A 21309-nucleotide genomic window follows, 5' to 3' on the forward strand; every position below is an offset into this window, starting at 1 on the left:
AACTCTGTGTGTGTGTGTGTGTGTGTGTGTGTGTGTGTGTGTGTGTGCGTGTGCGTGTGCGTGTGTGCGTTTGTGTGTGTGTGCGTGTGTATGTGTGTGAGGATTGAGGTCATACAGAGGTCAGATCATAATGTATGGGAGGGGGAGGGGCCTTATAATTCTATGGGAGGGACACAGAAACACTCTTATGTGCTTACATAACCAGTGGTGTAAGATGTACTTCAAATCGAAGTAGCAACACCACACTGTAGATAATTATAGCGTACTCTGTTACAAGTACAGAATACATAATCAAAGTTTGTTTTAAAAGTAAATAGCAGTATTGCCATCAAAATGGTGGTAACATCAAAAGTAGCCTTCCGAAACTAAAAAATAGAATGTCCCATTTATTTCACAAGGTTTCATTTCATTAGTCTTTTCAAAATTGTTCAAAATGTGTAAAAAAACCTTTCGAAAATGGCAAATCTACAAGCTCACAACACTAACAAAACAACTGGTACATAAGACATTCAAAACAAGAACACAAATTAACACAAACCACGACCATTTACCATTTACTATTTACGACAGGCCTAACAACTCAACAAAAGACCCCAATAGAAACAAGACATAGTGCTTTCTTGGGTTTAAAATCCTCTTAACAGATCTTGTATTGAACTGTACTTCCCTGTGCTTGTCTTTGAAAACGGTTAATAAAGTATTCAATCAGTCAGTCAATCAATCAATCAATAGTATGGCTTCATTAGGGCAGGCGTCACATCTAAATTGATTATGAGCCCAAAGCAATTAGTTAGAAATGCTGTATCACTAAGCTTATCAACATAAAAAAAACAGTTTGTAAAGTGTTAAACATCAGATTTTAAACTTTACAGACTGTGTATTACGAAATGGTGTAGTAAATAAAGACGACACTAGATGGTGGTATTGTCTTTGTTTCTAACTAGTCCCTACTTATGGCCCCTACTCATACCCAGCAGGTAAGAGGTGGAAATAATCTAGCAATAAAGTATAGACGTTGTCACTCAACTTGACAAGAAAATCATCATATAGTAAACCTTGTAACATGGCCTGTTAAAAACCTTATATATCTTATAATTCTATAAGTGATACAACATTCGATACCCTGCAATTATTTCTGCAAAAGTTTTATGGCAGTGCTTTGCTGTGCCAAATAACTCACCATCATAAATCCTTAGATGTCTTCCCCTAGATGTAGTTATATTTAACATCAATTAGGTTCTACTTCGGGACCGTGATAAGTTACCAAAGTTGACCTGCATATCGTTAAGACCGAATGTTGAACTATTGTCACGCCTCAGACAGACTTCTAAAGGTGCAGTCACACCAAACTTTAATTCTGCCTATGAGGGTGGATTCTGCCCATATTTTTCAATGAGAACAGAGTGTTTTCTTGCAGAAATACAAATGGCTTTGTGAATTCATGCCATTGATATGAATTGACAGACTCCACCTGCATAGGTTAAATTCCAATATGGTGAGACTACACCCTTTGGATCATTTACTTTAAAGCTACAGGAGGGAAATTCTACTGGAAGACGTTATCTCACTGCCGGTTTTATATCAAACACATACTGTAGCCTATATGATTGTATTATTATGATGCAATCTGTTGTTCACTGTGTCCTTAGACATCAGTGTAATTTATTGCAGTCCACAATGTCTTTTATTCGACACGTTTTTGATTGTTTTCTATTTGTAAAATACCGCAATGCACCATGGAATGTAAATATCCCATTGATATGTTAATTTCCCTGTTAACCAGACTTCAGCAGAGCGGAAACAGACTTCAGCTTACATCAAAGAGTGATTAAAACATCAGTATAACTATAAGGCCTACTGTACAATGGAAAAACAACATTATTCTATTTGAATAATGCTTTTTGCTGAATGTTTACCCCAGAATAGGAATGCTAGGTTAACTTTCATGTTAAGACTCGGTCTTGACCCAGTCTGGCTTTAAACTTTAAAGCCAGACTGGGTCAAGACCGAGTCGAGAAGAATTTTTAACCACATGAACCGTATCATTCCTTTAAAGTTTAAAGGGTCTCAAAAACAGTAATGTTGTATCTCAACTACTGTAAAATACAATATTACTAATATCAAATATCACACAGAGATTAAGACGTTTAAGGCATTTTATATTATTGTGTGTGACAATAGCATTACACAGATGGATCAAAGGAAAAAGGAAAATGAAAAGAACGATGTCTGCTACGACTATAGGATCTTGGTATCCAAAATGTATATCCATCTTAGAATATCTTTTATCTGACATGAGAAAGATAATTTCATTCATAGTCACTCAATGTTAATTGTAAGTAATTACAAACCTGTTGAGTTGACGTACAAATGTCTCAGAGAGAAATAACACATTTTGAGTTTTGAGAGAAATATGGACAAATGTCATCTTTCACTGGTCTTTCATCTCTTTGGGTCCTCTCAATCCCCTTTCTAAAGGCTTGGAGCTTTTCATTCAAAATCTTTACAGGACTACATCAACATAATAGCCCACAACTTTTAGCCTGAACTCAAATAGTTCTGTATGAGAGATATGACACCATACAGCATGCGTCGATACATTTCCATGGGAACATAGTTTCTGTATGTTGATTGGCTGTCCTTGGTTATGAAACCTCCATACGAGATGTTAGGGAGCTGCTGGCCCCCTGTGATGCTGTGTTGACCACCAGGCGCTCTCTGCCGCCAAACACCTCGGCCACTACACACAAAACACACACAAAATGAATGTGGTCACAACTTAATAAGTATACAACACTCTCTGCCGCCAAACACCTCGGCCACTACACACAAAATGAATGTGCTCACAACTTAATAAGTATACAACAATTATTAAGCATCATGGACTAAAGAAAACGACAGAAAACTTTTGTATGGCCAAGTCCTAATGTGCGATTTATGAAACAGCATGAACAGAGCAATGTTTGAAGAGCAATATAGAGCACAATAGCACATGTTTCTTAAACAATTACCACAATATGTAAAAAATTATGATGTTTTAGTAATATTTGTTCTTGCTGTTCTACATACTGCAAACCAGTTGAAGAAATCACTGATTGAGGCTTTAACCTTTGCTTTTATGAAATATCCCAGACCATTAGGGTTTTATGGAAGATTCTTCTGAACATATTGCTAGTTTGACAACTTCAAATGCTCTAATCTTGAAATATTAACCAAAAATAGCCTATGTACAAGCTCTCAATGCGACGTAACATCAGCTATTTCCGACTTGCTGGCTTCTATGGAATGCAAATGACAGTCATGGCGACTGAGAACTTTAATCCATTGAGTCTTTGAACACAATAAACAAATGATTATCCAGCCACTGCTTCACTATTCCGGACAAGTGACAGTTTTTGATATCATGTGATCCAATAGTGTGATGAGAACAATTATTCTTATCAATATAAATACTATCACACAGGAATAATGCAGGGTTCATAATCCATGATCAGTAAAGGAAAAACCTTTTCATCCATTTGGAACAATCTTTTTTTTCCTTCACATCTGTCATGAATTGGAAAGAAGTCTCCACTTCACAAATCTGACCCAAAGAATTTTAACCCATTGAGACCTGAAGCCGATTCTACATGTCTCCTAAATCTCAACAGTATTCTGAAAAACGTATGTTTCTATATCAGTGGTGCTCAATCTTTTTAATGTCAAGGACCCCCAAAATTATATGTATTTAGCCGCGGACCCTCATCAAAATATTTTGTTCCAGGGACCCCCCAGAAGCAACGATTTGAGAACGGTTCGCTTTAAAAATATATATATTCAAAGATTTGCACAAATTCACGATTTTTCAAAAATAGCAGATCTACAAGCTCGTAGCGCGGCACTCGGTGCCGCGCTATGAGCTTGTATATCTGCTATTTTCGAATAGCTCAAAGTGTAAAATAATGCTTTTTAGCTCAAATCTAAAAATGACAGTTCCAGGTCTTAATGGGTTAACATAATCTGATCACTAATATTTATTTGCAGCAATAGTGAAACTAAAACTGTACCTGCAGCGACATCACTTATGTCCCAGACCCTTAGGCCGTCCTTCTGTCCGCCAAAGGCATAGACAAAGGGCATGTCAGGGCAGCATGCAGTACAGAACAGCACCCCCTGTAGAGAGAGAGAGGTACAACAACACGTTAGAATTTCATCAACAATTTAGGCATTTAGCAGACGTTCTTCATCCAGAGCGACTCATGGTAAGCAAGGTAAACACATACTGTATATCAAATGCATAGAGACAGTGTAGTCACTGTAGTGCCTCAGTAATCTAGGATAATAGGTCAACCAAGAATCTAGCATCAGTCTAAACAGTATCATATTAAAAAAATCTGTACATTGTAACCTATATGATGCCAGGTCAACAAATGAACCTGGCATCTGTCTAAATAAAATGCTATCTAAATGACATTTTAACCTTTGCATAAGACTGCATGGTCATCAAGGTTAGGTCAAGTGCATCTCACCACAATGTTTGAAGACCTTTACCCCAATGGACCTTTACCCCAATCTAACCAAAGTTTGGTGAGAAAATGTAAAAATAAAATCTTGGTAATGTGAAGGACCCCCCATCAGCACTTAGCCACTTACCATCTTCATGTCTCGTGTATGTATGAGGTTGGGTTTGTTGCTCAGGATGTCCCAGATCTTAACGCTTTTGTCCTCGGATGAGGTGACCAAACATCCTTTAATCTGGCTGCTAAGCTCCAACCCTGCAGAAATACAAAATGTTAAAAATCTATTAGTCACAGTGGGTGTTTAACCACTTACATCCTGTATACAGTACATAGTTGACAGGGGTCCCCCAGGGCTCTATACTAGGTATGTTAGTATTTCCCTTTACACCAAAATCTTTGCCAAATGTTCACCACAGAAAAATTCATCGCAACCTCCTGTTCACTTGCCATACGCCGTTGAAACTAGCATGTCTCGCCAAAAATACATAGTACTTTTTGGGGGGGGGGGGAAATGACGGAGATCTCCGTCAATGGCGGTGAACAGGTGTTTTTTAAATGACGGAGATCTCCACCAATGGCAGGGAATGTGTTAAATGTAAGCTACTGAAATGGTTCTTAAAATAGTAAAACGTTTCATTGAAGAACTGGTGATTCCCCGTTAAAATCACAGACTAACTGGCGAACAATGACCAACATATTAACCACATAAACATTATGACACAATGTGTCGTAGTGCAACAACTTGTGAGCTTGTAGATCTTGTAGTTATTTTCAAAACATCTTCAAAATCTTTTTTAATTTCCGCCTATAAATGACATGTCCAAAATGGTGACACCAGGGTTAAAGTTAAACTGAAGGCTTGTAGTCATACTGACACATCTATGAGTGCCCCTCTACGGGACTCCCTTTCTTTGGTGTTTCACCCCGGGTGGGCGTGGTTATATGCCTAAACTCTAACCGTAATCTCACCAAAAAATATGTCTAAAAATCTAACCTTAACCATAACCTCACAGAAATTAAGCCTAAACCTAACCTCAAAACCACGCCCACCTGGGCGAAGCACCTGGGAAAGAGAGAGTCCGGACCCTCCCCCATCTCAGAAATCGGCTGCATTGAGAGGGCTTTCAGACTGAATAATGGAGTGAAACTAAATGAAAATTCAGGCTGAGTGTCAGGCTACTCTCCACCTGCAATGTCACCTCAAAGCTAATTAAAACATCTGTGCGGTGTGTGCATTTACATATATTCTGATTTGTTTACAAAATATTTTTTGGGGAAATAAAGCACTGACAATTACATTTCGGACTCGCCATAATAACTACAAGTTGCCCTACCTGTCACCTCTCCATCGTGTGCCCTTAGTGTGAAGACAGGTTTGTCTGAGCGAGCATCCAGACAGTAGATAAAACCATCCTCTGTGCTGGCCTGCAACACAAAAACACAAACATGAGTTAAAGGTTTCATGACGTTCAGTTTTAACACACATTAAAAGTCTTTGTCATGGTCCTTCAAACGTGTATAGAAAGTTTTAACAAAAAATTCCACTCCATTGATCCATGGCAGGTGTTTTTCTCTCACATTTCTAAAGCCTTTTCAACTGCAATGAAAAAAGAAATCTTTGCCTGCGGGTGTCGCTGGTGAGGGATTTTGCCTGTCAATCATCGCCTCTGCTCCCCCCCTGTCATAGAACCTTAAAACAACCACAAGGTTGACTGGAAGCAGAACCTGCTTCACTGGGGAGGGGGCGTACTGTGGACCTACCAGGAAGTTGTTGGGTGCGAAGTGGTTCCATATCACCCTCTCCACCTGACCGCTGAAACGCCAGGTACGGTTGCTGTCAGGACTGCGACAGTCATGCAGCATCGCTGACCTGAGGACGAGATAAGACTGCTGGTTACTCAACCCTGAAAGTGATACGTTTCCTCATCTGCCAAAACAATTAGAGCCAGAATGATCATACATCAGCCATTATTTGACTTTTTGGGGTTGGTACCGGCAATTATGCAGCCTAGAGGTCATTACACACCGGCGAATATGCGAACATACGCAAAATTCGGACTCGTTCCGAATAATTAAAAGACGCTTTATGTAAGCTTGCATTGACTTTATAAGGTTTTTTTTAAAAAACGTATTATTCGCATGAAAAATTCGCCCCCGTTGTGTAAGGGGCTTAAGTGTCCCAATTTGTAACCACTTTCAACCTGGCGTCCCTATTTTGGGCATGTCATTACAGGCGAAAATGTTTGAAAAGTTTCCAGAAAGTAAAAAAAAAATAACTCACGTTTCAGAAAATTTCAAAAATGACTCACAAAGCGGCACATTGGAAGACTTTGTCAACTTGTAGATTGTTTTATTTTAGTTATTTAAATTTTCCGTTTTTAAAAAACAAATCAAATGTACGTTTTTCACATGGATTATAACTGATTCAGCACTTTTTGTGTCAAAACATAGGTTTGGGCTACGGGTCTCCAAAATCGGGATCGGACCCAAAAATCTGATATCAGATAAAAAACAATCTCAAGTGGGTATGGAAAATTATTCCCTGGTCTGGTTACAATTTATGTGGTATACAAACAAATAAATAAATAAAATAAACATATACACAAGCTAGAGAGATAACTAGAAAATAGAAATAGAAGAAGCGTTAAAATCTAGTGGCCTTAACCCATTCAAATCTGTGTCATTTTAGATTTTTGCTTGGCTATGAACACTGAGTGCCAAACACGAGAATCTTTTTTTTTCCCACAAGGGGGCGCTCTAACGCAACTTAGGAATGATCCTAGGACCCTTTAAAATGGAATGGACGGATGTGACGACAGCCCAAAAACCGTCACTTCCGTCCGCTCCAATGTTTTAATCTTAATGGGTTAAATGAGGACACTTACTTATCATAAGACCCTGAGATGAGCGTCTGAGCCTCGAAGGGGTGGAATGCTAACGTTTGAACCTGAAAAGAAAAAAGAGTGTTAAAATGAGTTAGGACCCAACAGACCCACAGCAGGCTGTTCCTAAAGCGTCAGGGTGTTGTAGTACTGGACATGTTTGTAAAGCTACAAGAATGGATAGCAATAGATACATTTAACTCATTCAGTGCCACATGACGTCTAAGACGTCATGGCCTCTGAGCGCCCTGAGCGCCACGTGACGTCTAAGACGTCATGAAAAAAAAAAAAAAAAAACTTTTTTTTTTTTTTTTTTTTTTCAGAACCCAAGATATGATGATTTGAAGATTTGCTGCTCCATTCACTTCTTGTTTAACTTCTTACTGAAAAAGGCTGTATCTCGGCTCCTAAGCACTTTTTTTTACAATGAATTGTGGCTGTGGCACTCAGAACCAACCTGCCATAAATAAGAATGGCACTGAATGAGTTAAGTGTGTGTGTGAGAAAGAAAGAAAGCAAGCATAGGATAGGACAGGACAGACTTTATAGGACATGTGTATGGATAGTGGACACCAACAGAATAGTACAATATCTGTAGTTAAAACTACAAGAATAACATAACGCATGCATACAGTACCAGATAACATGCAGTATAGAGAGAAAGAAAGAGAGAGTGAGAGAGGGGGGGGGGGTGATTGATTGAAGGAAGTCTATGAGTGAGAATGTATGAATTGTACAGTAGGTAATGAATCCCTATTCTAAATGGATACCTTATCGGTGTGTCTACGTAGTGTTGTGGCTGGCTGGCCTTGAGACAGATCCCACAGTATGATGCTTTCATCTGCTGATCCACTGGCCAACACATTCCTGAGGGAGACACAAGTTGTTTTAAAAGAAAAAGGTTAAAATATGGTGTAAGCTCTTGTTGAGGCACCAGAGAACACAAACACCTCAACGGAATTCAGTCATGTAGTGTCTGTGCGCAAACAGTGTGTGCGTGTGTGTGTGTGTGTGTGTGTCTCTCACTGACTTGACGAGTTTGTTCCATGACAGGTCCAGCACTGCATCCGTGTGTCCCACTACAGCCTCTGCCGCGGCCTGGGAGAGGACACAGACAAGCATGCCATCAGAAGGTCAGAAAATAATGATTTCATGACAGTCCTTATTAACGGTTTGAAACCTTACATATTGCTGCATTCACGTGTTACTTTACATGCCTGAAGAAGGAAGCTGCTTTTGTCATTCATAAAAACTGTCTTCAGCCCCAGCACCTCACCTAAGATTTGTTAACGGATGAGCCGTGTTTTGTTTTCTTTCTCCCACTTTTCTGAATGACAGCCCTTATACAGATGACGTCGGAAACACTCGCCAACAAATACCACGTAGCACGAAGAAGAGGAATTGTTTCATGTTGAATTTTAAAAGCTCAAATCCGCACGTTTTCTTCATTAACCCAGACATGCCCCTATTCTGGGCACGTCATAATCGGCTGACATTCTTCGGAAATAGCCCATCTACAAGCTCACAACGTGTCGCATTGCGAGCCTGTAGATCGGCAATGTTCCGCAAAGAGATTTGGTGTGGAGGGAGAAAATGAGGGGGCCAAGGATAGACCCCTGAGGGAACCTGGTCAATGAAGTAGAAGTATATACGGTTTAAGTGGTTAATAAATAAAATACAGGTAGTTATTTTATCCATTTGGACGATGGAGTCAGCTTACTGTATGGCATCTTTACCATGGTTGGAGACATTCTACACATAATATCGTTGCTGTCGGGTGTCCGAAACTGTTACTTTTCAGGATTCAAATAAAAAAATGACCGATCCACAAGCTCAACGCGCGTTGTGAGCTTGTAGATCTTCAATTTTTGCTACTTTTGCGTAACACTGTAGTATGACGAAGTAGTGCATTCATTTACGGAGATTTCTTTTTACATAAAATGCTAAAATATGGAGATAAGGTTTCTGCACAACAGCTGCTATTGAGTTTGATCAGGTAGCAACAGATCAACAAAATTGGATTTCAGCCATAAACTGTGATATGAGTGGACAGACACCACGATGTGCGAGTCTGACAACATTCTGTTTTGAAACTCAAACCTTTTTACTCTTCTTTTTCTTCTTGCTGGCTTTTTTGTTGCCAAGTGAGAAGACGGGCTCTAAGCTGTCCACCATGTCCAGGTCCCAAACGTCTATCTTAGGGGTCATGTTCCCCACAGCGGCATAGTTCACTGAAAACACACAGAAAGCAAGTTAACCCATTGAGACCTGAAGCCGATTCTACATGTCTCCTAAATCTCAACAGTATTCTGGAAAACCTATGTTTCTATGTCAGTGGTGCTCAATCTTTTTCATGTCAAGGACCCCCAAAATGATAGGTATTTGGCCGCGGACCCCCATCTCAAAATATCTTGTTCCAGGGACCCCCAGAAGCAAAGATTTGAGTTAAAAATGTTAGCTGTAAAACAATATATATTCAAAGATTTGCACACATTTTCACGATTTTTCAAAAATAGCAGATCTACAAGCTCGTAGCGCGGCACTCGGTGCCGCGCTATGAGCTTGTATATCTGCTATTTTTGAATAGCCTAAAGTGTAAAATAATGCTTTTTTTTGCTCAAATCTAAAAATGACACAGTTCCAGGTCTTAATGGGTTAATACAGTGAATGACCAAAATAGTGTGCAGGCAAATGGACCAGTGGTTCTCAAATATGTTCATGTCAACCCCCAAAATAAGAAGCCATCTACAAGCCCATAAAATAACACATTATGAGCATGTAGATCTGCTATTTCCAAGTCGCTGAAAAACTAAAGTGTTTAAACTGTTCCTCACTTTGCTGGGGACCCCCTGGAACCCCCTCAAGGACCCCTGGGGGCCCCCAGACCGCACTTTGAGAACCAATGGGCTTGTAGACTTGACTCAACCTGACCTACTTTCTTTCTCTCATCTTGAGTATAATTCATGTTTGGATGGATAATCATAAAAAAATAAATGGAAAGTTACATGCTAATAAGAACAAGCAAAATATGTGAATGAGTTTATATATATAATTAAGTATTTTCTTCCGGAGATAACTGAGGGTATGATGATGGTATGTTGGAATGAATAGTGAATTTGTGCTTGGGGTGAAGGGATGGGGTAATGAAATGTTTTAAAGATGATGGACATGACAATGTAATAAAAAAGACTAATAATAAAAAAAGTGAAAAGGATCTTACCCAGTCCTTCTCCTGGGTTGGGGTCAAAGTTCAACCACTCTACGCACAGGGGATACGCTGGCAGCAGGATGTGATGGTGAACGTACTGGGAACTCTCCTCAGAGTTGAAAACTGTAGAGATGATATTCACAATAACTGATTAATGGTGCAGCAGATATTTTGTGTTCAGAAGTTTGGTAAGGTTTTGTAATCACAGTGTGAATAATGATAAGAAAGTGTTGCCCAATATTTACACCCAATGTAAAGACACAGGCACACACAACTGTTCAACCCTTCAAGAAAAAGTGGATGATATGCATGGAACTTGGTCAGATTAAGAGACTGAAACCATGTCATGACATTGGGTGCATTTGAAAATACGCTCTGAGAATGTGCTCCGATTTTCAGAGCACTCTGGTTTTGATGTCGTACAGTGCTCCGATATCAGGATACAACTGCTCACAGCATACTAAGAGGCCAGAAATCTGCTAGTAACCTTTGAATTGTACCTGACATTCTCTCAACATTTTAGCAATATCACCAAATCAGCCATCAGTCAAATAGTAGTACTGCCAAGATTCAGGGATCATGCACAAACTAATTTTCATGTTTTCATCTCCAAACCATCAAGATTACTATAACTCATAATTTGCCAGACTGCCCCAGAAATCAACAAGCCATCCAACTTGTACAAAATCCTAGCATTCTTACAAGAACTTGAAAATATGAGCACATTTTCCCTATTCCCAGCTCACTGTAGCAGGGTTCTTTGTTTGTTTTGTTTAACCTTTATTTAAACATGAGATAGACAGCATAGAGAGACTTTAATATGTGCCATATCTGATTGGATTGATTGGATCGGAAGTGAAAAATCTCGACGTCACCACTTACACCCATGCTTGTACTCTCAGATCTGCAGATCAGCTGTTGCTCTCTCGGCCCCCAAGACAAGGCTTCAGACAGAGGGGAGTAGAGCATTTGCTCAAAGGCTTCACGTTGTGGAATAATGTTCCATTGGGAATCAGACCGTTTTTTTCCATTGTTTTTTGTTTCTATTTCTTGACTACTTTTCACTTACTGTAATGTGTAATTGCACTGTGTATTTTCTATTATATCTGTGAAGCACTTTGTAAACTTGTGTTTGAAATGTGCTACATAAAGTTTATTATCGTCATCATTATTATCGATGTTAATGATTGATCAGTTTAATTACCATAAACCTCCAGATTGCAGCAGTCTTTCTCGGCCTTGCCGGCCAGGATAAGGTTATCTGTTGGTTTGATTTGGAAGTCCTCTCTCTCATACTGGTCCTAAAGATCAAAATAAAAGCACAAATACTGGTCAGCTTCAATGTGAGATAACATCTATATTATAAAACTAATAGCACGGATTTTCTCACTATATTGCTTCAAATTTGTTGGGTTTACTTAGGTCACAATGTGCCGTTATAAGGATGGAAATGAAGTCAAAATTGCAGTTGGAAAACAAAAATACTGCCATGAGCACTTTACTGTCAGAAAACCATAAAACATTTCAATAACGTCTGAATACGACCAAAAGGCTTAACCACTTGAGCCCTATGAGCTTGTAGATCGGCTATTTGTGGTGAAGAGATTTGGTGTAAAGTGAAAAAAAAAGGGTCTACAGAGTACATTTACAACTCATGACCGTTTTACAAAGTACAGAGAGTTTTAAGTGGTTAACCCATTAAGACCTGAGGCCAGGACAGTTTTCTGAAACACTTATGTTGCTACAAATATCAGTGGTGCTCAAACGTTTTAACATCAAGGACCACCCAAAATTATGTATTATGTATATTTGGCTGCGGACCCCCATCTGAAAATATTTAGTTCCAGGGTTTGCCCAGAAGCAAATATTTGAGTTACAAAAAATATATATTCAAAGATTTGCGCAAATTTTCATGATTTAAAAAAAAATAGCAGATCTACAAGCTCGTACTAGATCTGCTATTTTTGAATAGCCAAAGTATAAAATAATGTTTAAAGTGGTTAAAATCAAAAATGACACAGTGATAACCATCATGCAGAACACTCACTGTATCTTTGATGGTGATGTACGGGTCCTCGTCATTGCAGCTGAACACCGTGAGGCCAGCCAGACTGTCACCAAGGTTAGCCGTCACTGTACACAAACATCAACATTCTCTACTTTAAATCTGAACCGAGGCATAGCTACACCGTAAAGTTTAAACAGTTAGAAGAATAAAGTCAGCCTTTCATGTATAAAACTTGCATAGGGGTCTATTCAATTGTTTAGTGAGTACGAATACCTGAAATTGATCAATGTGTTTAGCAATTACATGTATTTGCCCCCAAATCAATTAAATGAGTCCTCATGATTAATAATTGTGATCACAATATCTAGCTAAATAATTGACACGATCATCCTCAAAGTTCAAGGTACAGTATTCTTTATGGTTACATCTTTTGTACATGTACAGTGCATAAGAGTTTTGGCTTCTCATACACGGAAGCAGCATTAATGATAATTATAGTCAAATAATAATAGCAAGGAAATAAAGGACTAATCTGGGTAGCACAACGAGGAACAGAAATATGAGCGTTGCCCCCGGCGAGGGAAAAGATACATGTAAATAAACAGACACACCTACCTACATCTTCATCATAGTCTTCCAAGTTGTACTCTGCCAGCTCGTCAACTTCCTCTCCCTGCCCTTGGTCCTCCTCCTGCTGGGACTCAGCCTGGGAGTCACCGCTCTGCTCCTGGTCAGCTCCCATGCCTTCGTCTTCATCCTCTTCCTCAGCTACTATCTCCCTGACGTCAGAGGATAAACAACACAGCGGTTCTCAACCTCTCCTGGATCAGGGGCCCACTTGAAAACCTCGAAAAGTGTTCGCGGCCCACCCATCTGACCACTTAAAAATAAGTGGTCAGATGGGGGGGTGGGGCTGCGTGCATCTTCAGAGCATGTTTATTTGTGTTCTGGCTTGGATCAATGGAACTACCATTAAAAGGAGTAGTTCACCCAAAAATGACTTATTTTTGATCAATTACACACCCCATGAAGCATTGAATTTGTGGAGATTTTTTTGTTTTTGTCGCATTCCTGAGACAATAATTTGATAACCGGTGGTCTCTCCGGTAGGAGACACAAAGAGTCTTCTTTGTGTCATAGCAGATCTGCTATGGAATGCGAAAAAATATATATTAAAAAATAAATGCTTCATGGGGTGTGTAATTGATAGAAAATAAGTAATTTTTTGGGTGAACAACTCCTTCACGCTCGTATTTATCGGTATCACAATGAAAACTAATTTTTCAAAGTGGGCCGGACCTGAAATGACTGCTGGACTGAACATATGAAAATGGGAACAGTCTATGTTTGGGCTAGATCCAGGGCTCACGTGAGGTGATGCATTCTATCCAGGATCTGGTATTTTATCTGGTATTGGGATGTGCAAGGTTTTGTAAAAGGTCTGCATACCATCAAGGGATAACATTAATTGCAAGAAAATAAATTGGCCACAATGACACACACACACACACACAAAAAGTAGAATTTGCATAGTTGCCTCCACCACTATCTCTCTGTGTTGTGACCGTACAGTGAAACATTACAAAGAAGACAGAATGCAGAGAGAGAAAAAAGGAGGCATACATTACAGTAAATGTAAGCATTTATAGTCGAGTCAACCTGAACCTACCCCAACTCTTCTTTGGTCTCAGCAATGACACGCTGCAGCTCCTCTTGACTCAACTCAACCTGGGTCAGGGGTCAAAAGAGCTGCTCAGACAGACATTCTGCATCTTAACTTATGCATTTAATAACGTCAAGTCAACTACACTTCAGCCATTCAATCCGGAAACGCGTCTCTGTCATTTTAGATTTCTTAGGCTATTCAAAAATAGCAGATATACAAGCTCATAGCGCTCATAGCGCTCATAGCGCGGCACCGAGTGAGCTTGTCGATCTGCTATTATTTTTTTATCATGAAAATGTGTGCAAATCTTTGAATATATATATTTTTTTAAAGCCAACATTTTGTAACTCAAATATTTGCTTCTGGGGGGTCCCTGAAACAAAACATTTTACAAATGTTTGCTTTAAAAAATATTATATTCAAAGATTTTCACGATTAAAAAAGAAATAGCAAGCTTGTAGATCTGCTATTTTTGAATAGCCAAAGAAATCTAAAAAGTGACACACAGATGCCTTCCCGTCTTAATGGGTTAATATGAGTTAAAGAGGTTTTGAATTGATTTATTTAATTTCTTTCAGCCATCATACAAGAGTTAAAAAGACAATAGGGGATAATGAAACACAGTAAAGTCATCGACTTATTTCCACTGAGGTCCCCTTACACAAAACCACAGATACTGACAAAAGTAAATAACACAGAATACAACATTAGAAGAAAAAAAAACGAACATACTTTATATCATACATAAAAAAGAATACACACTCAATTGTAACAATAGCCTAAAATAAATAAATTAGAAATGACCTCCAGCATGCTCACACTGTCTGCTTAGCTATCCTCTCCCTTTTATGTATAAACAACGTACTGACAACCAGTGGTTGTCAGTCAAAGTACTCAATTTTTTTTTACTTAAGTAAAAGTATCAATACTGCAGTGTAGAAATACTCTATTAAAAGTAAAAGTCTGGAATTCAAAATTTCCTTGAGTAAAAGTACAAAAGTATTGGTATGAAAATGTCACATTTAACGAGTTCAAAATGTAGAAACAATCTTTTGAAAATAGCAGATCTACAAGCTCACAAAGCCTCGCATCAAGACGCATTGTGAGCGTGTAGATCTGCTATTTTCAAATGGCCAAAATGTATATAGGGCTAATGTATGTTTTGTAATAATAATCAAAATCTACAAAGTAACCAGTAACTAAAGTTTTCAAATAATTGTAGTGGGGTAAAAAGTACAATATTTGCCTCTGAGATGGAGTGGAGTAAAAGTAAAAGTATAGAAAATTGGAAATAGTTAAGAAAAGTGCAAATACCTCACAATTGTACGTAAGTACAGTACTTAAGTAAATGTACCTAGTTACTTTACACCAGTGCAAACCAAAAGCAGAAAGCAGATGTGTTTTGATGAGTTTAGCCATTCAGCATTCTACTTACTTTGTCTGGTGTTTCCTTAGAAGCTCCACGTCTCACCCAGCCCACGCAGGTTATCTGGGAACTCATTATTATCACTGAACTGAATCAATAAAACACAATAATGAGAAACAAAGTGAACTATCGGGTTAATTTCAGACACTGGAGATCATGCACGTTTACATGTGAGTTGTCGCATTGGGTCCTCCTGCGTGCGAGCTGTGTCGCATGCGGATGACGTCAGTTAGAGCACACTTTGCCCCATGACTTTGCCTGATCACAATAAAAAAAAATATGTCTTCTTTCTCCAGTGGTGTAAAGTAACTGAGTACATGTACTCAAGTACTGTACTTATGTACAATTTTGAGGTGTTTTTTACTTTCTTCAGTATTTACAATTTTCAATACTTTTACTACTTTTACTACATCTCAGGGGCAAATAATGTACTTTTACTCCACTCTCAAACTTTACTAGTTACTTTGCAGATATAAATTATTACATTATAAAACATACATCAACCACTTTAGCCCTACTTTATACATAAACTATTTGAAAGTAGCTGATCTACAAGCTCACTGCGACGCCTTGTGAGCTTGTAGATCTGCTATTTTCAAACATTTTTGTACTTTTACTTTTGGTACTTTAAGTATATTTTGATGCTAATACCTTTGTACTTTTACTCAAGTAACATTTTGAACACAGGCCTTTTACTTGTACCAGAGTATTTTTATATTGTATTATTGCTATCATATCATCTTTAATCTAAACAAAACATATTTTTAAACCTGTCATGATTTTAATCGTGGTTTTACAACTATTGTACAGATATATATTTTCTAAATTATGGAAAGCATGAGGAAACACATCTTGTATTCCCTAAGGAAAACAATGAATACTAATAATTACAATTTCGTCATGTCATGCCCAAAATATAGGAACGCCAGGTTGAAAGTAGTTTTAGGGTATACAGAATGTGTCTCTGAATTGGGGAATGAGTAGGCCTACCTCAAAATTGTACTTAAGTACAGTACTTGAGTAAATGTACATAGTTACTTTACACCACTGATAATCCTCATGATAAGACAGAGAACTGTGAGAAAGCAGAAGTTGGTTTATGGTTCACGTCTCAGAAGTTATTTCTATCAGATGAAGTGGTTTATGTTTGACGTCTCAGACGACATTTATTTAGCATTTTCATGCTGTGTTTTTTTTACGGCTGAATTAACATAATGCGCGAGATTAAAAATACTAGATGACAGAATTATCCTGTGGCTTAAAATGTGTGGCTGAAAGATGAGAGAATATTTGCATAAACATATTATTGTAATACATTTTCATCCCATTTTGAAATTCATGCATATGATCATACATTTAACTTTGCCTATGAATACTGTAGGCTACATGTCAGCTTTGTTATCAGATTGTGCTTTTGCAATAAAACATTTAATATTTCATCATTGAGCATTTGTTCTGAATTAACCTCCTTGCATTTATCAGTAGCATTTAGAAGTGTGGTGTTTCTCCCTGGTGGATATTATAGGTATTTCATCTCTGCTTAGTGACGACGGATCATCTGTTAAAACCTTCATTCTTCATAAATTGTCACATGACATGAATGTCCATCTGGCAATCGATCAATCACTTTAAGACATGCCTGGGTCATTTTAACTCTACTTTTGTGTTTACCCCAGACCGTTTTTAATTTGCTTGATTCAATATTTTGATAGTCGATAGTCATTGCTGCTTTAAAGACGGGGTGCTGTGATTTTCAGTGACCCCCCCCCCTAAAACATAATCATCAGGTATTATGGTTATACTAGGAGGAAGATTTTTTCTATATTCTGCAATAAAAAAAACTCCATGTAGGTTACCCTTACACATAGGTTACCCTTACACATTGGGATCTGTTAGTTAGGAAGTCAAGGATCCAGCCCACCAGGCATGGGTCTACCCTGAAGGTGTTCATTAGTTTCTCAGCCAGAACATGGGGCTGGATCGTATTGAACGCTGAAGAGAAATCAACAAAAAGCAACCTGGCATGCTTTTTACTGCCCTCGAGATGCTTAAGAACTAGGTTGAGAAGAGTGGCAGTTGCGTCCTGGACACCTCTGCTTTCCCTATAAGCAAACTGAAAAGGGTCTAGAAGGCTCTCAGTTTTAGCCACAAGCTCTGACTTGATGAGCCTCTCGAACTGTTTCATGACCAGGGAAGTAAGCGCCACGGGTCTGAAATCGTTAAGTGTTTTAGGTTTGCTGTTCTTGGCTACGGGTACAACAGTGGACCGTTTCCAAAGGGAGGGTACTCTCTGCTGGCTAAGAGATAGTTTAAAAATATAATAAAAAATGGGACCGAATTGTTCAGCACAGGTATTTAGTAAGCGGCCACCGATGTGGTCCGGGCCTGAACTTTTACGAGGGTTGCATTTTTTGAAGTAGTTGATCACATCCTGCTCGTCAAAGAAAGATCTGGAGGGGGGGTTAGACAGAAGTCTATTCCTGATCTCAGAGTGATTTCCGCTGAAATCATGGGTGTCGAATCTAACATAGAAATCATTGAGGCTCTGAGCAAGTTGCTGGTCACAGTTGTAATTGGCTAATATGACCTTTATCCTGCCATTTTCTTTCAGCCCTGTTATGGTTTTCATACCATCCCAGGCAGAGCCCAGGTTATTTGCTCTAAGTTGGCTCTCGATTTTTTTCCTTGTAGATCTTTTTACTAGCCCATACCTCTCTTTTAATTTATTTTTGTATACTTCTCAGTTCTACTGTGTTTCCCTCCTTAAAGGCCTTATTCTTCTTCTGCAAAAGAGATCTAAGGGAGTTAGATACCCATGGTTTAGATTTTGGGTACACTTTGATGGTGTGAGGTTTCTCCCTACTGGCTGTTAAAGGTACTTTCTTCATTGTATTCCATCAGAGTTATAAAGTTATAAAAGACATGATAGCATTTCAATGATTTATTTAAAGTGTTGAGATAATGGAGACTTTATGTTCAACACAATCACTAGCTCCAACAGACTTTAATATATATATATGTAATCTGGTGTGAATACTAAAATTATCATGATTATAGAGATGAAGTCTGTCCAGTTCTACAAAATCACATTTAATATCTTTGTTCAATGCAATAACATGCATCATCTTCACTGGTTTAAATCAATGCAGAAACATTGCATAAGTTTGTGCTGTGATTATCTAGTAATATACAACACATTGTTATGATGTTTTGTATGATGTAATAGGGAAATGCTGTTATAAAACAGATGAATCAAACTAGATGATGCGAACATTATCCTGAATACATGAGGTATAATGGACAGGATAGAATACACATCCAACCTGAACAAAGTGATACTAATCTATCTTATGTTTTCACATTATTATACTTGATTGATTGACTCATATGGGAGGAAATGTAAATAATCAAAAAACATATCAATCACTCCCCCCCATGAAGCCTTGAATATAAAAATATAAATATAATAATAATATAAAATATAATTTCTGCTCTGTGTTTTATATTTGTTGATGATATTGTATTTTGGTGTTATTCTTTATGCTATGTTGATGAATTGAATACATAGGACCACTGGTTCCTGCTTTTTGTGTTATCACAAGTGTTCACTAGTCTGTACCTGTACTGTTTGCATTTCTGACTAATAAATTAGTCAATCAATCAATCAATCAATCAATCAATCAATCAATCAATCAATCAATCAATCAATCAATGCAGTGGCTCAGGAGTAGAGATGGGGATCCACATTTTTTATCCATTTCAATCCAATTATTGATCCCACCATCACTCTTTTTCTATCATTGGGTTAGGGTTAGTTTTTGGCACATACAGTAGGTGGCCAGTGACTTTGGCCAGTTTCGGGTTTGTGGATAGGACTCTATGAACAAACTTGTTATATCAACAAAAGGCGTGGCGTTCTGTTTGTGTGACATGCATGATGCAAAGGTTTTGAAAGTGAAACTGGTCAAAGTCACTGGACATCTACTGTAAGTGTTCATCTGGAGCACTCTGTCACTTTCATTTAATTTCCACAGACAATCAAAGGTAGAGCATGCTCAACATTGACGTGTTATAATCATGCATCCTTGTTTGTTTGTAGAAATTCAACAGAAGTCAAAAGCTTTCTTAGACGGACATTATGTTTGTTCCAGACTATAGTGATTTGATAAGAGAATTGATAAGCCAAACCTTATTGATTTCTGATCCTCAATAACTGGTGATAGAATCTATTGTGGATAGACTCAGGAGAGACCCTACTCGGGAGTAGAGCGGCTGCTTGGGAAACGGAAGGTTCCCGGTTTGATCCCCGCCTCCCCCTGGGTTAGTGTTGAAGTGTCCTTGAGCAAGACACTGAACCCCTAACTGTGTGTGTGTGTGTGTGTGTGTGTGTGTGTGTGTGTGTGTGTGTGTGTGTGTGTGTGTGTGTGTGTGTGTGTGTGTGTGAGAGAGAATGGGTGAATGTGATGTACATGGTAAAGCTTTGTATAAAAGAACGATATAAATGCAACATTTACTGTGAGATAATAGTTTTAAAAAAAACTTTTACAAAATGCCAATGATGTTTTAAACTCAATGATTTCTCCACAGTAGATGTCAAATCAACAATCATCAGTGGTGGAAAAAGTACTCACATTTTTACTTAAGTAAAAGAATCAATACTGCAATATAAAGAATACTCTGTTACAAGTAAAAGTCCAGAATTCAAAATGTATAGTAAAAGTAGAAAAGTATTGGCATCAAATGTAGTTGAAGTACCAAAAGTAGAAAGTATTCATTATGCAGAATGTCCCTTTTCACAAGTTTTCTGATGTGTAAAATGTCTAAAAATCTTTTGAAAATAGCAGATCCACAAGCTCACAATGTGTCGCTTTGCGACGCATTGTGAGCTTGTAGATCGGCTATTTTCAAATGGCCGAAATGTATAGGGCTGGAGCAATAATAATCAAAATCTACAAAGTAACTAGTAACTGAATTTTTCAAATAATTGTAGTGGATTAAAAGTACAAAATGTACCTCTGAGATGTAGTGGAGTAGAAGTAAAAGTATTGAAAATTGGAAATAATTTAGTAAAGTAAAAGTACCTAAAAATTGTACTTAAGTACAGTACTTGAGTAAATGTACATAGTTACTTTACACCACTGATAATCCTCATGATAAGACAGAGAACTGTGAGAAAGCAGAAGTTGGTTTATGGTTCGCGTCTCAGAAGTTATTTCTATCAGATGAAGTGGTTTATGTTTGACGTCTCAGACGACATTTATTTAGCATTTTCATGCTGTGTTTTTTTTAACGGCTGAATTAACATAATGCGTGAGATTAAAAATACTAGATGAGCAGAATTACCCAGTGGCTTAAAATGTGTGGCTGAAAGATGAGAGAATATTTGCATGAACATATTATTGTAATACATTTTCATCCCATTTTGAAATTCATGCATATATAGCATACATTTAACTTTGCCTATGAATACCGTACATGTCAGCTTTGTTATCAGATTGTGCTTTTGCAATAAAACATTTAATATTTCATCATTGAGCATTATGTTTTACGAAAAAACACAAAAAGTTAGAATATGGAGATAGGAGGTTTCTGCCCGACAACGACGTTATGCTATGTGATT

General features: G+C 38.0%; 1 protein-coding gene across 1 annotated transcript; it reads right to left on the reverse strand.

The window, feature by feature from the left end:
* Positions 1-2142: 2142 nt before the first annotated feature.
* Positions 2143-15895, reverse strand: pwp1 (PWP1 homolog, endonuclein). The gene is made up of 15 exons (XM_080420520.1): positions 15699-15895; positions 14267-14325; positions 13213-13376; positions 12637-12722; positions 11794-11890; positions 10602-10712; positions 9482-9612; positions 8412-8479; positions 8152-8248; positions 7385-7446; positions 6261-6369; positions 5834-5924; positions 4633-4754; positions 4047-4152; positions 2143-2740 (listed from the first exon to the last, which is right to left on the reverse strand). Exons 1-15 carry the CDS (start codon positions 15762-15764, stop codon positions 2646-2648), a joined length of 1464 nt encoding a protein of 487 aa, XP_080276646.1. The 5' UTR covers positions 15765-15895; the 3' UTR covers positions 2143-2645.
* Between the last annotated feature and the right edge of the window lie 5414 nt (positions 15896-21309).

This window comes from Gymnoscopelus braueri (genome assembly GCF_963280865.1).
Source record: "Gymnoscopelus braueri genome assembly, chromosome: 23".
Lineage (NCBI taxonomy): Eukaryota > Metazoa > Chordata > Actinopteri > Myctophiformes > Myctophidae > Gymnoscopelus > Gymnoscopelus braueri.

Excerpts from the sequence above, each read along its gene's own strand:
- pwp1 (XM_080420520.1), bottom strand. The coding sequence starts at position 15,764 with ATGAGTTCCCAGATAACCTGCGTGGGCTGGGTGAGACGTGGAGCTTCT. Across the intron at positions 12,723-13,212 it reads AGACTATGATGAAGATGTAG|TGACGGCTAACCTTGGTGAC; the intron begins GTAGGTGTGTCT and ends GTTTGTGTACAG. Across the intron at positions 11,891-12,636 it reads ACATCACCATCAAAGATACA|GACCAGTATGAGAGAGAGGA; the intron begins GTGAGTGTTCTG and ends TTTGATCTTTAG.